Source organism: Halichoeres trimaculatus, unplaced genomic scaffold (assembly GCF_033239565.1).
Source record: "Halichoeres trimaculatus isolate MK-OKI-2021-1 unplaced genomic scaffold, fHalTri1.1 fHalTri1_scaffold_21, whole genome shotgun sequence".
Taxonomy (NCBI): Eukaryota; Metazoa; Chordata; class Actinopteri; order Labriformes; family Labridae; genus Halichoeres; species Halichoeres trimaculatus.
In genome coordinates, this window is record NW_027437199.1 from 12,679,537 (window position 1) to 12,695,486 (window position 15,950).

General features: G+C 40.8%; 2 protein-coding genes across 4 annotated transcripts in view; both read right to left on the reverse strand.

Annotated features, from left to right (window-relative positions):
* Window positions 1-1,555: 1,555 nt before the first annotated feature.
* phlda1 (pleckstrin homology-like domain, family A, member 1) lies at window positions 1,556-2,749 on the reverse strand. Its single transcript, XM_074697977.1, has one exon. It carries the CDS (start codon window positions 2,440-2,442, stop codon window positions 1,990-1,992), a length of 453 nt encoding a protein of 150 aa, XP_074554078.1. The 5' UTR covers window positions 2,443-2,749; the 3' UTR covers window positions 1,556-1,989.
* A 1,396-nt stretch (window positions 2,750-4,145) lies between these two features.
* The window catches only part of nap1l1 (nucleosome assembly protein 1-like 1), a 33,049-nt gene continuing 21,244 nt past the window's right edge, over window positions 4,146-15,950 (reverse strand). The window contains exons 6-16 of one of the 3 annotated variants that reach the window (XM_074697976.1): window positions 15,532-15,624; window positions 15,064-15,192; window positions 14,822-14,893; window positions 14,591-14,730; window positions 13,142-13,287; window positions 13,001-13,020; window positions 10,658-10,780; window positions 10,335-10,367; window positions 9,749-9,799; window positions 7,824-7,858; window positions 4,146-5,836 (exon numbers count right to left, since the gene is read on the reverse strand). In XM_074697976.1, the coding sequence (XP_074554077.1) occupies window positions 7,853-7,858; window positions 9,749-9,799; window positions 10,335-10,367; window positions 10,658-10,780; window positions 13,001-13,020; window positions 13,142-13,287; window positions 14,591-14,730; window positions 14,822-14,893; window positions 15,064-15,192; window positions 15,532-15,624 (813 nt within the window). In that variant the 3' untranslated portion in view covers window positions 4,146-5,836; window positions 7,824-7,852. The remainder of the gene's footprint in view (window positions 5,837-7,823; window positions 7,859-9,748; window positions 9,800-10,334; window positions 10,368-10,657; window positions 10,781-13,000; window positions 13,021-13,141; window positions 13,288-14,590; window positions 14,731-14,821; window positions 14,894-15,063; window positions 15,193-15,531; window positions 15,625-15,950) is intronic. The other 2 variants (XM_074697974.1, XM_074697975.1) reach the window with 2 other exon arrangements.

Consider the following 15,950-nt stretch of genomic DNA (forward strand, 5'->3'; position numbering starts at 1 on the left):
GTAGCTTTAAAATGAAAAATGTACCTTAAACCATTTGAAGATTTGTGCTTTTTAAAGAACAGTCATATTCAGTAAAACTGGTATCAGTCATTTTTCCTGCACTACCTTTACATTACTGTTGCAGGGCCAGTGTTTCCACGATGAATGCTCATAGTGACCGACAACAACTGAATTGTACAGCAATGAATAGTTTGTCCTTTGCCCTGTAAATGACAACAAATCAACACGTGCCACAGAGAGCCACGTGCATGGAAATCTGTTGTTCAAACCAACATAAAGCAGCTCATTTCACAGATTTACACAGCTCTGGGTGATTAACTGCTCCGGTGTTCAGCTGGAGTGTGGAGCCGTGTACACGGCATGGGATGATGCTGATCTGGTGTAATAACTGGAGTAAGGGATTCAATTTTGGAGACATAAACTGCAAAAATCTGAGATGTAAGTGGACACAATTGGAGTGCTTCTTGGAGCCTTAATTGTTTCCTCTGTGTATTTTCTCCTTTTTTAGGGTTTAGGTTCTGTCATTGTGCCTTAACCATATCCAATGTCTTCCCAGATGGATTGTGAACATTATTATCTTGCCAGTTATTATGTTGAAATGCTGACTCAGCATTTCAACATATTGTTATCCTGTGACTTTATTCCACTTCTTCTTCTTCTTCTTCTTATTCTTCCGTACGTTTTTTGGCTCTTTTCACAGCCTTCAAATTTTGTCCGATTTTCACCGTTCAACTTTTAAACTATTCAGCTTGTTTAGGAATAGTGTGCTATATCTTTTCACTTTTCTAACTATTAAACTTTTTGATTTATTCAGCTTTTTCCAAAAAAATTTCTCTATGTTAAACAGATGGGAAATTTCAGCTCCTCTGACTAAAATCTGCTTCAACTTCAACAAGCTCTAACTTCAGCTTACTCCCACTTACAGACTTCATTTTTGCTTTAAAATGTTCACTGATCTTTCCACTACTGATATCTGTAATAACTTTTTTAATATCTTCAACTGTTTTTGAGATTTCACTGTATAAGCGACACAAACTTTTCACTCTTTTCACCTCTCCTCCTGCTCTCAGAGGGCGGAATGTTTTCAATTTGACTGTGAGAAGCAGCTGCTGCTACTGAAAAAAACTGCCGATTAACCTGCCATAAAATTCTCAAACTTGACTCAAATCAAACAAAAAAGGCTGCTACTCCTTCAACTTCAACTCTTTCTACCTTTTGCAGACTTTGACTCGAGACTCTGTTCACACATTAAACTGGTCCTATTCTCCTCATCTCATTTACACATTAATCATTAATTTCTGCTTTCTTCTACATTTTTGAGATTTCACTGTTTGGTTTCTCTCTCTTTTTATTTAATTATTTTAACTTTTGTAGGCTGATTTACATTTCCACTGTATCCACTTTCTTTATCCACTCATTGTCTTTTCCTCATTTCTCTTAACATTTTTTTTTCCTTTATTTTACATTTTCAGTTTTTTCCACTTTTATTCAAACTTTTCCAGCTTCAGCATTTCAACGCATTTGCTGCAAGGAAATGCAACTTCTCTAGTTATCTGTTATTATTCAAAATCTACCAATTTGTGCATCAAGCCATACTTGTTTGATATGGAGGAAGCCTCTTTCTGATAAATGTCACTGGCCTGAGGTTGGAAACAGGCTTTTTTTCTGCAGAGGATTTCACCTCCATGAGAGGGGATATTGAGATAGGTCCAAAACTTTTCTTTTCACAAAATAAATCCACATTATGTCTCCTTCTGGAAGAATACTCAGTGTTTGATCAGTACAGGCGGTTTTCTATGGTGAAAACAGACGTCTTCTCTCTTGGCACAAGTATCCAGGGAGTACAACAAAACCAGGAAGATGGGTCCTTTATTATGCGAGGGGATCCCCAGGTGGTCCCCGGACCTGGGGACCCCCTCCTCGATCACGCTGGCTCAGTAGCTGTCTTACCGCTAATGTCGCACCAACGTCCGCGAGACTCGCTGCAGGTCACGCAACGTTTGGCGCGCTGCGGACCGTCTTCTGTCCGGGCATCTGCACCACGAGCAGCTGCTGCTTCTGCCGGGTGGATTTTACGGCCAGGATCGCCTGTCGGTTCTTGTACTGGACCATCTGCAACGTTATCTCCGCGTTCCAGCCCTCGTCCTGCGGGCACCTGAAGTCGATCTCCTTCCCCTCCGTCATGACCACCGTGAAGTAAACGTACTTTCCCTTCCGCTCTACGCAGTCCACGGTCTTCATGTTGGCGAAGTGCAGCTCCTTGACTTTCCCCGCGTCCCCGTGGTGGTGGTGGTGCTGCGGCGGGTCGTGCTGTTTGGGCGGCAGCAGGAGCACGCCGTCCTCGGTCAGGACGCAGTGCTTCTTCTTCCAGAGCTGCAGCAGCCCGTCGCTTCGCTTCTCCAACAGCCCCTCTTTGAAAACCTTCCTGCCGTTTTCCAGCATCTTTACCTGGACGCTTCAGGCTTCCAGCTTCACGGTTGCTGCCTCTCAACGCAGACGGATGGACGAAAGACTGATGGTTGAAAGGGTGGACAAACGTGCCGTTGTTCAACCCGGAGCAGGTGAAGGCATGAGCCTCTGCTGCTGAGACTGCGGTGGTTGTAGCGGTGTAAGCAGAGAAGAGGCAGCCTGCCTGTCTGACTGTCTGGCTGCTGGTCACAGTGTGTGAGGGGGGCGGGAGGGGTCTGCTGGAGATGTGCACCGCCCCCCTCAGTGACACCCAGCCTCCAGAGACACTGACAACAAAACAGCACACTAACAAGATCATACCTCATGACTGCTGGACCCAGTTCAGAGATAGTTACGGTGAAGGTTTACAAATTGGGTAACCATGCAAACCCTATTCTAAAATATTTTTGCGGATTATAAAAAAAGCTTTTTGTGCGAAGACAAATTAAATATATTTTGTAATTTCATTTTATCAAAAATGTTTTTCAGGGCACTTAAATTCTAAAGTGTAAGGTTAAAATGTAAGTTTAATGAAATGTTTACATTTCACACCCAAAACTTATGTGTTTGCATTGCAATTAACACTGTTAAAAGACAGCTGCCAGATGCTGAATGTTATTAACAAACAGCATAAGTGGACCCCTGTGACTGAAATCCAGGTTCCCGAAGAAGTATCTATATGAACTGAAATTATGATTCATTAATAGAACTACTCACATTAAAAAGGCGACCTTAACATCACATCCACACCATCCTTTCACTTTCACCCAATCTCCCCTGGACATCTCTAAAATCGATTCATTTAAACATTTTAATTATGGAAAGGATCAAAACGTCACTGCTGTTTGGTCTTATCTTTAACTTCCTAGTGGTGGTCGTTTATTGGATTTTTCTGCAGATTTAAAGGTTTCTCTGCTCTGTAGGTGAGGCACGTTTCACCAGACGTGTTGTTATCATTACCATATGTAATATTACTATGAAGTTGTTCTGTTTTAACCTGCACCACTGTTGCTGCCCTCGCTGGGGTCAAATTTACCAAAGCCCTCTCCAGGGTATGTGTGGCATTAATTGTGCTCACTATAAAACACTACAAACCATATTCCTCATGGAGGTCAGTTTCAAGTTTGAGTTACAAGTTCACTGCAATGGCGCCCTCTACTGGCAAGCTATTGCACAAAACTGTTTGCAAACTGCAGGCCTCTGACCATTAGTTTGTTGTGCACAAATACTTAGAAATACTTAGAGTTTGTGCACTAAGGAGTTTGAAGGCATTAATAATTTAGTATGCATCAAATTTATTTTTCTTACAACTGAAACACTAAAGTCTTTCAGATACCCTGTTCAACACAGTAAGAAATGTGGGGGAATTATGTGATATTAAAAAAAGAAGAATTATTGATTTCTTAGATCTATTCAGATTTGCTAAAACTTTTCTTATCTAGGTTTCCAGAGTGGTCGCAGGTGGCTGAAATACTGCTGCTAGGCCAAAAAAAGATTCATGAAAATGTTAAACTTTTGGCTGTCCAGTTCTTTTAATAATGTCCAAAAAGCTATATTTATATGCTACTTCAATTTAAGCTGTTGCTGAAATTCTTTTAACACCATGAGCAAAAAGCTCAGAGCAAATGAATAGTGAGAGATCAGAGACAGAATAAGTCCACCATACCAGACATGTTTAACCAATTTATTCATGAACATACACCAACAGTTATTGAGTACATTAGTATTTTTGTAGCATAGCATTTTGCCTTGACAACAGCTGCTCAGAAGGATCCGACAAATCCTCGTCCTTTTTTTTCTCCAATGAACATGATCTGAATACTCCCTGCAGAATGAGAAGTACCCTGCTCTCCACTGTGGACAACCAACACGTGGCTGTTTTTAACAACTTAAAACAAAAAGGCATTGAAGAATGGACAGGGAGGGAGGAGGGCAGGCTACGGTTTCTTCTCGGTCCCCCTCCTGGCGTTAAGTATTGCTCTGACATGCTTCTCTGTGGCCTTCTGGGTAACAGAGGAAGGGGGGTTTAGGGTTTAGGGAGGGTGGTGTTTCATTGGCCAACATGATGGCCTGTCACACATCCCCTCTCTATCTTTCACAGTGATTGATAATGAGTGAGACCCTCATGGGTCCATGTGAGTCACATCGACGACACAAGAGGTAAAGTGATATCACAAGGGGGTTCCGTTTTTCCTCGTCTTTGCTGTGCTACATCTGCCTGAAGGCTCTCCGAACAGGCCAAGTGTGCCTCCCCAGGTAAAGATGGCGCTTTAAAACCAGATAGCACAAGTTGAACTCTCCTTCAGATACAGCCCCGCCTCCCCCTTCTCACTACGCAAGGGGGCATGAAACAAAAGTGCTGCTCACAAGGAATACTCAGACAGCTAACCGATGACAGGACGCCACTGGTACACCACAGGCTAGAACAAAGTGCTATAAAAGACGACAGCAACGCCACTGGGAGCCTACAAGGAGCCTGAAGCACTGGTTATGGTTTTGCCCCCTGAACTAGCCATCCTGCTTTTATCTCGACGAATCTCCTGGAATGTTGGACTCAACCAGGCTGCACTAGAGCGCTGGGAGCGGTAAATCCTTTTTCTGACCGTTTTTAACATCCAGTTATAGAGAAGTCGATCTATAACCAAAGTGCCAGCCAGTCTGCTAACCGGAATGTATCAAGAGTGGAAAGTATCTGAGCACAAGTGGTGCAGGAAGTGGCCAAAAACACCAACTCCAGATCCCGAGCTCAGCAAGTTTAGATAGAGGAACACACGACTGGCTGCAGGTCGCCCATCTGTCTGTCCTCTGTTACTCAACCTGGAAATGCTACAGTGCTTTCACAAGTGCTAAAGGCCCTGCTAAGAATTAGAAAACAACCAGAACAGATCAACCTGGAGCTTTGGTAGAAGGAATACGAGGGAGAGGAGGGAGGGATTATGATGAATTGACATAATGCAGTCTAAACCACAGCTGTTGTCTAAGAGCAAATACAACAAAAGACTTCACAAGAACCCAAACTAGTTTTTTTAGCAGTGAAGAAACAAGTTCATGCTGTTTGAGGGAGATTTTTTTTCCTTTATTCTATCTAGTTATTGTACAGAGAAGGAGGAAGAGAAGGAAAAAACAGGTCTAGTAAAATACTATGTATATTGAGCAACACAGCTCCCAGTATATTACCATGAGTTTTTGTAACAAAAATCTTGAAACTTTTTTTTCTTCAAATTCTCTACCAAGAAAAATACAAAACATTATAAGGCGGTAAGTAACTATTTTTTGTAATCTGTTTTTTGTCGTTGTAATTTTGAAGCCGTTACAGTGCAGTTGATCCTCAAGGCAGCCAGGCCGGGCTTCACTGCTGCTTACACTCAGCTGGGGGGGCTGCATCCTTCTGCAAGAGATCACAGGGGTTGGGAGGGGGTCGTTAAGACAAGAAAAAGACACAGACAGCACTGGCCACACAAAACCAGATGTACACAAAACAGCAAAGCTATTTCAACACTTAAAACATTTAAAGACCGGCAATGTTTTCAAACAATTCTTTAATTTACTTTAATCAGGTATGAGTGTGGGGACGGATAAATTAACAGATAACTATCAACTATACATTTCCAGCTTGTGTGGGCGTTTTCAAAATACTATGAACCCTTTCTTTAAACCTGAAATTTTTTTTAAAATTTAATTTAAGTTTCATGAAGTAATGAGTGTCATAGATCACGGAATATGGCTCACAACAAGTCAATCAAGTGTACCACCAAATTGACGAACTGTTCCTTTAATCAATCCGATCAATACTTCAATGGGCATTAATTAGTCAAAGGAGGTCAAGCAAGACCTCTCAAACGTTCAGAGCCAATTGGGGAGACCATTTCATCCTCCTCTAAAAGTGTTGTGCTGCGTTCCATTTGGGCTCGGAAGTCGTAATTTCCGAGTTCCGAGTGGGAACGCCCAACTGGAAGCCCCTCAAGATCGGAATTTTCCCGAGATCCCAGTAGGAAATTCTGAGCTCAGGGCAAAACCGTAATTAAACTCCTGTTATATTATTTTTATTTCAGAATTTCTGACTAATATTTTCCGCAATAAATCAGCCATACATAAAGTATTATTCATTGTTTATATACAGAAATACTGCTGTTACAGCAAAGTTTTCCGACTTGGCAGCTGGAACGCTTAACTCGGAGATGACATCATTCCCACTCCAGACTTCCCAGTTCCGGGTACAAATGAAACGCAGAATTAGACCTTTCACTTTCAGCTATCTTGCTTCCTAGCTGACTAACTGTTTAATATCATGCTGCCGTAACAGGAAAACAAAGGTAACCACTGGAAGCACAACCTCGGGTTGTTGTGATAAATTAAATTAGCTGCCAAAAACAAAGGAAACACTTGAGTAAAAAAAAGGGTGAGAAATGCACAGAGATCATTAACAGCCCGTCATACTGGGGTGCAGGGGGTGGGGGCGTCCTTCCAGCAGACATTAGACACTTCTGGAGGTGATGGCACACTGCAGCTGCTCTCGTGGCCTGATGCCACGTTGACTGAGCAGTGCAAGGACGTTTTAGTCACTGAGCAATACGTTTTGGCCGGGGCTGAACTTACGATATTTAAGAGTCTAAAATTAGTTCCCTGTGCCAGACATGATTTTTCACCAAAATGTGAGACCTAACAGCTCTGCTTTGATGTAGCATCTGTGCAAAGTCCCCTCTTAGCGGCTCTCATTTTCATCTTTAGAGGCAGTCAAGTTTCTAATGAAATCCACAAAATGCGTTACGGCTGACAATCACTGCACCCTCAGGGAGATGGAACATTTTGTTGGCTTTTATTCTATTTTTGGTCATCCGCCAAATTTAGTTGAGGGTTTATTTTAAACACTAACAGCCCATCAAAGGCTGCTATAATAGCATTAAAAGCAGAACTACAGAGAAAAGACAGCTGAAGATGACTAATGTCAACAGGAAGGAGAATAAAGATCGTGGACAAATGGACAAAAATGTTCAAATGGGTTTTAAAAACAAACATTATGACAGAAAAAAATCACAAAAGGTAGGCAAATCCTTATCCCCACAAAAACTGATGCTAGTCTGAGTTTGTGGGCGCTGACATGAAGACAAAAAGAAAAGGGAAAGTCAGACTAGCTTCAACATACAGAAAAGTTACAGGTGCAAATGCAAAACTCACTATGGGTTAATTGCAAAAAAACAACAACAAACCGGTGGGTTAATAAGTGGGAGAGGTGCAGCACGGCGGCAGAAGGAGGAGAGTGCTGATGTAAAGGGTGGGAGATACAGAAAGAAAGATGGAGGGATGGAAAAACAAGAGGGAAAAGGAGGGTGGGGATGTGATGGTAGTAAGCTGACAAAGTCACAAGCTGTACCTACCAGGATAGGGTTATTTTTCTAGTCACCACTTAAACCTAGTGAGGAAAAATTTAGAGAGTAGCTGACAAGAGATGCCAAAGTGACCGGAGATGAAGAAACATTAATGAATAGGAGAAAATAAAATAAGCAAAAACTAGCAGAATACAGAATGTCAAAGGCGTTTATTTTTATTTTTCAAGCAAAGAAGCAAAGGTCATGCTTGTTTTGGATGTGGAGTGTCAAACTGTCAAAGCTGCACCAGTCAGCTAAAGTAAAAGACTCTTAACTCAATAAATGCACACTAAGTATGAGCCTTGAAGCCTAGTGTGTGCTCAGGCATCAAACACTTTACTATACCACATACAAACAGACCTAAAATATTTTATTTCTGCTGCTTTTAAAATGTTAAGTCTTAGTTCATCAGGAGGCTGTTCAGAAGCGGGAAAAGACGATTGCAGGAGGGAGCTTTTGTTTTTTTACATTAGCTTAACAAAAAGGAATTTTGTCACATTTGTTTCTATTTGAATCAACTACTTTTACTAAAAGTTAAAAAAGCCAAAGTCCCTGAGATTTGTATATTTGAGGGAGTCTAAAATATTTTCACCTTGTTCCTGAATTTAAATATTTAACTGGTGTCCTCAGAATAACTGCAGTCCCTCAATGGACCACTTGAGGCCTGCTCCAATCTGACATTAAATCCATTTACAGCCTGCATCGGAGGTGTTTTGAAGATTTATGTCAACACAAAAACAAAAGACTTCCTTCTAAACATGCATTTAGACCTAGCAGCAACCTCCAGCCACAAGAAATGACTAAAAAGTGCTAAAACTATAGTTCATGATGTGTTTGCTTAAAGGCACACAGACACCACTTAAAGAATGCTTTACAGCCTGGTACAAAGAAGAACACACAGGTCTGAAAAACTCACATCTGGGTGCATTTTTGTACAACTCAGTTTAGAAGATAAGGATTGAGAGTTGACACAATCAGAGACACAGCTGACCTGAGTGACAGGTGAGCACAAAGCCCGCCTCTTTAGCTCACTTTACTTCAACCAGAGTAAGACTGAGGTTCAGCATTTTCATGTTGGGAACCCAACGATGTCAGGCTTCAAGAAACAGAAACAGATGGGTGACCTGACAGAGACAACGTCCATATATTGTTGAGTCCTGAAAAAAAGACGCACGTCTTCCGCAAAATTTGATTTGAGTGACCTAAAACACTGCCAATTTGCAACTTAATTACACTTTTAAAACAGGCACAGAGGAAGGATAAAGAGTTAGTATTGTCTTTGTAGTGCCTCCTCAGAAACCAATTGGTGACTACCCAGCTGTCAGTTGGGTTTTCATAGCTCTCTGTCCTGTGCTATCAAAGGCAGTTATGGTGTTAACTCTAGATTCAAACTCAGGACAGCTACAGTCTGGATGTAGCATCAGGTTTACAGTCCGTGCATTATGCAGGGTTAAGATTAAGGCTTAACATGCAACAGCTCTAGTTCACTGTCTAAAGTAGAGTTCAGGGTCTCAGGACAAACAGGTGAAAAGAGGAAAGAAAATGACTGGGAGCGAGAGTTTCTTTCTCAGTCTAGAAGCCAAATTAGGATAATAAAATAAAAGCTGAAGCAAACCAAAGCTGGTGTAAAATGAGGGGCATTTGACAGTATGTATTCTGTATGTTGAAATCTCGTCAGTCATTTTTTTACAGCTGTTCTCTACCTGCAGCTCAGACTCCTGAGGAGTTTGAAAGTTGGTGACTTCAACATTTAAACTCAGTCATGAGAAACGACCTTAAAGAGAAGCTGCTTTACTGTGTGAAGGGAGCGTCCTGAGCCAACCAGGTAGAGAAGAGCTGAGTAATGTCTTTGTAGAGACACTGGAGATCTTTAGAGGGGGCGGGGCTGTGTCAATGTGTGTGTGTGAGTGCGTGTGTTGGAGAGCTGATCTCACCTTGGGATCATAGTCAGGGTCGTTCTCCTCGTCAGCCTCCTCTTCACCTTCCTGCACACACAGCACAGACACACTTCAGACCAACAGCTCAACACAACCAGGATCAGACTGGAGGAAAGTTCTGATCAGTTCCAGCATTCTGCCACAAAAAGCTCAAACCAAGTCTTCTGTATGAATCAATCCAACAAGTGCACGTTTGGATAATCCAACTTCTTTAACTCAATGTCAGATTCTGTGCTCAAATACAAGCAGAAAAAAAACAAAACTTGAAGTTTCAGGGAGTATTTTGTTTGTTGGACTTCTATTGATCTACATTTTCTATGCAGAAAATCAGACAACATGTACCGTGTACTAGCACTTCTCCAGCCTCATATCATTAAATCACTTCATGTATCACAGCAACTGAAGATAAACTTCTGGGTGCCAAATAGTCTAGTTTTGTTTTTGAGCACACGGTATATGATAAGAACTGTATGGGTTACCTTGCAGGGGTTTAAAAAATAAGAAATAATTAGTGAACTAAAAATCATATGTTTTTATTTAGCCAGCTTTTGTATGTCTGAAGTATTGCCGTGAACAGTCTCACCTCATCATCCGCCTCCTCTCCCTCTTCATCATACTGCAAAAAAATAAAAATAAAGATTACTGAAAGATACCCGACTGTCACAGTGTCAGTAAATAAATGAAACTTCAGTTAATCATCCAACTGATAATAAATGCAGGTAAAAAGATTATGATTTCTAAAAGTTCTGTGTATTCACAGCAAAGCATGCTGGTTAACTCATCTAAGTGATCCAGCAGGCAGTACAATGTGAACTTTAGTTAATGTATTTCTTTCAAACACTCTGTGCTGACTTTACAGCCAAACCAGAGAGGCTGCCAAACACGAGCTGAGACGCAGACACTCACATCATCATCGTCGTCCTCGATGGCCTCTCCTGTGAAGTAGAGCACAGCTCGAGGAACGATACGCTCCCGGATGAAGTGGCCGATTTCAAAGTCTGCAGTCAGGATGGCCTCTGAGTCCTCATCCTGGAAACACACCGCACAGTCACAGTTTAGTGTTGTGGTAGGTTTTTTTGTATATTTTGAGATTCACCTGAAAACATGAAGTTGTGTACGTATCATGTAAATCCACTTTAAGTGTAACAGGTCATGGATGTGATTAGCAAAGGGACAGAAACAGGAAAATTTAGATATAACATTGGTCATTTACAAAATGGATGGAGGAGCTTAGATGACAATCTCTAACTGGTTTCTAATTGGGAAACAAAAAGCACATGCCACGGAGTCGTTGCCAGAAAACTATAAATATAAAAAATTTGTTACCTGTGTTTTGTTTTTTTTTCTTGCATCAATTGATGAATTTCAGCATTTATTTGTGTATGATGTTCCTGTTTGTCCTCCATCTATTTTATCTCAGATGTAACACCTCTATTTGTGCATCTGGCATGAAATCAAGAAGTGACTGAACTAAGAGGTTTATTTATTCAACAGTCGAGATGGTTTATCACAGTTCAATTAAAATCAGTAGATTGAGTTTGAATGACAAACCAGATGATATCTTCAAAGATGACTTTCCAGAAGAATTCAGAAAAATAAATGCAACAACTAAACTTCTTTGTTGTTGGTGCTGTTAAGCTAATAGATTAATTACTTAAAAAATACCAAGGCCTTTGTGACATTTTCTTTGTACTACCCTTTAAAAATAAAGATTGGATTCTTCTTAGCCTTAAAAGATGACAAAAGGTGTTCTTTTGTATTTTTCTTGCTGAAAACCCCTGAAGAGTTAAGAAAACGCTATTTTCCATAACATAGGATGTGTGCTTTTAATCCAACAACACTTCAACAAGAGGTACAAGAGCATATTTTGGGGAAGCTTAGTCCACAATTGATCCAGCGGAAAACACACCCTGAGATTACAACTGTGTATTTCTTTGACAAAATGGTTAAACACAGTTTTCCTCACAAGTCAGCCACAGAAAGACTTATTGGTTAAAAAAACATCCATAGCTGTCAGTAAGTCCAACATGTGCTCTGCTACCTGGATGCTACTTTACACAGATTGCATTTGGCATGGTGCTGCATGGTTTGTCACTATGTTGATCAGGAAGTTCAGTTACAGATGTGTGTAAGTTGGTGGTGCTAGCTCTGCTAATGTGGACAAAGTTTACCTGAAGACTTAGGAGTTAAAATACAGACTGCGTCCCCGTTCCATAACGGCAAACGGATCAAATAGGTTTCATTCAAGTCAATGTGTCAACTCACATCGGATCCATTCTGTTGTCAGCAGCCACCTATTTTTGACGGCCCCGGAGCTTTGACACATAAATTTTGCGTAGGAAAGAACAAGCGGGACAGGAAGTCGCGACCGAAAACTACCTATAAACACCCAGTGACTTCCAAAATAAAACAGACTGTGTCAAAATCAGTTCGTTTGTAGCCTGACTACGCCGATAAATAGACATAATGAGCGGAGCCAGACCAGGAGTCAACAGGTTTGAGGTTTTACAGCCAATCATGAATGAAGAGAGACTTATCAACTCCTTGGTCTGTGACTCCATCTGTCTGTCGGTCATGCTGCTTGTTAAACTGAACATGCAGCCGGTGTAAGTTGACAAACGCAGTCAAGACGCAGCGCAACAGTCACACTGCAGACGTATCGGGTGTATTTCAGACGTTAAAAATCCTGTGATAAGGTGTAACTAATAATTTTTGCTTGATTTTACTTTTTTGTATCTTGCAACTTGAAAATTTGTAAGAATTTCATTTTCTGTTTAAACAATGGCGAAATGAGTTGCCATAAATGCTGAAATAATGCTATCTCTCTGTACACAGATGTACAGGAACATGTCGGGTAAGGGATGTGTTTTAAATCTTTGAACAATATGGCTTCATTAACCAGAGGACAAATATTCATTCGGCTCACAAACGATAAAAATCCAGTCAGAAGATACTTTTACTGTTATTTTGGTTGTTTTTTGTAGAATTTGTGAACTAGAGCTTAAGCTTGTTTTATCACCACATGCCTCCTTTAAACCGCTCACGGCACCAGATAATGAAATGTTGAGACTGGATGGGCTTGTAAAATTATAAAGCAAGAGCTCTTTAAAGACAGAGAAGGAGAACTCCTTCAGCTACAAACAACTGACTGAAAGATAATGAAGGAAGAAGAACATTTGGTTGATTTAACTAATTAATGCGCTGATAAAAGATTGAGATGCATAAGGACGTGTAAAAGCTGCGACTTACCAACTCTCCATTTTCTGGAACTGTGAACAAGAGGAGATAACTCAGGTTAGTTAAACAGAAGCTATCATCTGAGAAAATGCTAAATCACCTGGGATTGTTGAGCGAATGACTGAATCCTGGTCTGAGTTTATTCTTCCTTACCTTCTGGTGGGGTGAAGAAGTTGAAGAAGGAGTCGTTGGGGACTGTTTTGGTGACCGTCCTGACTGTGCCGCGGCCCTTGTGCTTCTGTTTCTTCTTGATTGTTTTCAACGTGACATTCTTGCCCTTTGTCCAGTCGATCGTGCAACTGTGGTGAAACACGAGAAGGGGGCAGCGGCAGGAGGACGCAAGGTCAGTATCTGAACATTTTAAATGTCAAATCTAAATGACAGAGCGAAGCAGGGGGGGCGTAGATATCCACTTAGAGGAGATTCAGAGGGAAAGAGCCAGAGAGATAATCCAGATACAGAGGAGAACTTGGTGGTGTGAATGTTTTTAACACAGACTGATGACAATTCTCAGTTTGCTGCTTATTATTTTATTCCTGGCTCGGACTTCACTTTAAAAAGCTCCGTTTCACCATCATCTGACATGTTACTGTCTTATTCTGTCATTATGCAGACATCTTTTCTTTTGACTGAACCGCCGGTCACATTATTGTCATTCCTGTCACAAGAAGTCATAGAGTTGTGACGCATTCAACATCAACGTTTCACCCAGATGTGTTGATGTGTTGATGACTGTATCACACTGGTCAGGATTGAGACGCTTATTGCTGTATCAATAGAGTGAAATGCTTGACTTTTGGGACTAGCTTGCTAAGCTGTGTTTATCCATGACTTTCTGCTCTCTATTTTACATATTTACATCTCAACACAGAAAAGATTTAAGATGACTCACTCCTCAATCAACAGACAATTAAGTCCACTCAACACGGAAAACCTCCACAATGACATCTAATGACAGATACATTAATTGATTATGCCTCTGGTGTTTCTAACAGGGTGCAATGCTGGAAAAACTAAAGGCTTGGATTTCATCCTGACTTTCTTCTGATTGGCTTAAACAGCATAAGAGAAGACTGACAATTTTAATCATCTGATTTCATTTAAAAGATGAAACACTTAAAATTATACAAGGACCCAACTAGGCACTGATCGATCGGTGCCAATTTCCTTAATTTTGGGAGATAATTTTGTTGCTTTTTGCTCTGAGACCTAAAACTTGGGAACTTTATTGGTGGTTTAAGTTAAAACAAAGATTTTATTGTTTCACAGATATTTTGTAATGATTTTCAATAAAATAAGATTAGAACATTGAAGATATATGCTGTCAGTTATAACAAATAAGAAAAAAAAGCAGTATTGCAAGGTCAGGCTTATAGATCGTTGATCGGCCAGAAAATTGTGATCGGTGCACCCCTAGTCCCAACCCCTCTGCCAAACATTAAGGAGGTTTATCACAAGGTCTATCAATTCCACATCTTAACACCTAATCTGAGAACCTGTAGCAAGATTTTCATCTAAATTCTCCTGCAGTGTCTGAAATCTTCAAAAAACAGCTGAATTATCATCATGAAGCAAAGCAACAAACTTATGAGCTGCACCCACCCTGTGCAGGAAATGATCTCTGGTCCGTCAAAGGAGAAGGGGTCGCTCTCGTCAGGCTCTGACCTCATCTTGTAGGTTTTCGTCAACACTGTGTTTGTGAAGAAGTCGTTGGGCTCAAAGTGGAACTCTAACGTGAAGCTCTGAGATAAAGAATAAAGTCACAAATTTAAGGAGACAGCTAAGAAAAACAACTCCTTTCAGCGGTTGACGTCCGAGTCATGGGTCACTCACCATGGGTTGTCCTGGATCTGAGAATTTTACTTTGATATCTTGTAAATGTTTAAGAATGGGTTCATCGTGTTCCTGAGGAAAAAAGAGGAAACTGCTTTTAAAAAATCATCCAGCACTGACTTTGTATTTTAGCTTCCATATTTTTTGATAATCCACTACACAACTTCACCAGCAGGTGGAAGCAAACCCTGATGAGCAAAAACTGTTTGTGACCTATTTTTCGCCCGTGTGGAAGAACCGACCTGCAGCATGTCACTGAGCAGGTCCACGTTCTTGAAAACTGTTAACCAGAACTCAGGGATGCCTTTGGGATCTTCCTTCTCCTCGTCTTTCTTCTCCTCCTCTAGCTTGGCCTTCTCCTTCATCTCATCCTGGTTGAGGAGACATTTTCTTTTCAAAATAATGCTTGCTCTGCAGTTTTTTTTCCTTGCATATCACACCATGTGTAACAAAAAGCTTTCACCATCCACATCCAGAAAGACAAGGCGAGGGACAGGAGGAAGGGCAAATCCAAACTAAAGTCAACCAAATAAATGAGAAATATCTGAAAAATTGGAAAAACCCCGGCTTCATGCCATTTTTGGGTGCGGGTAGGAATCTGTGCTGGTGTGAAATTAAAGCATGCATTTTAAAGCTAGAAAAAAAAACAAAGGAAGAAACTAAAGTGCTGAGTCAGACAGGAAGCATGCAGGTGTATACGTCACCTGTACCTGCTTACTTACTGTCAGCTCTTCCTCTTCATCTGCCTTCCATTCACACTCCTCATCTGTTGGCTCGTAGGCTGCTTTCACTATGTCGCTTCTCTGTAAGAAACAGAAAAAAAAGAATGTTTACCAGCTGATGCAAGGTACAAAACACTGAATGAAACATTTTAGTTTGGTTTTTATCTGAGTATTTTAACAAAGTGTGAGCTGCTTTTGTTTGTTTACATGAAGACAGAAAAACCGTGACGCTGCTGCACAGAATGGTGCCAGCGTGCAGGGTTTAAACAGGTTAGTCTACTACTAAATAAACTTATCAAGATGAATGAGAGAACAACCACTTTTAAGAAGGTCACATCTTCAAGGGCTGTTATGTTTTTTAATAGGACACTTCAGTGATGAATATTGAACAGTCAAAACTCATTTCC

What these genes read in the sequence shown, in the direction of transcription:
- phlda1 (XM_074697977.1), bottom strand. Translation starts at nt 2,442, where the DNA reads ATGCTGGAAAACGGCAGGAAGGTTTTCAAAGAGGGGCTGTTGGAGAAG.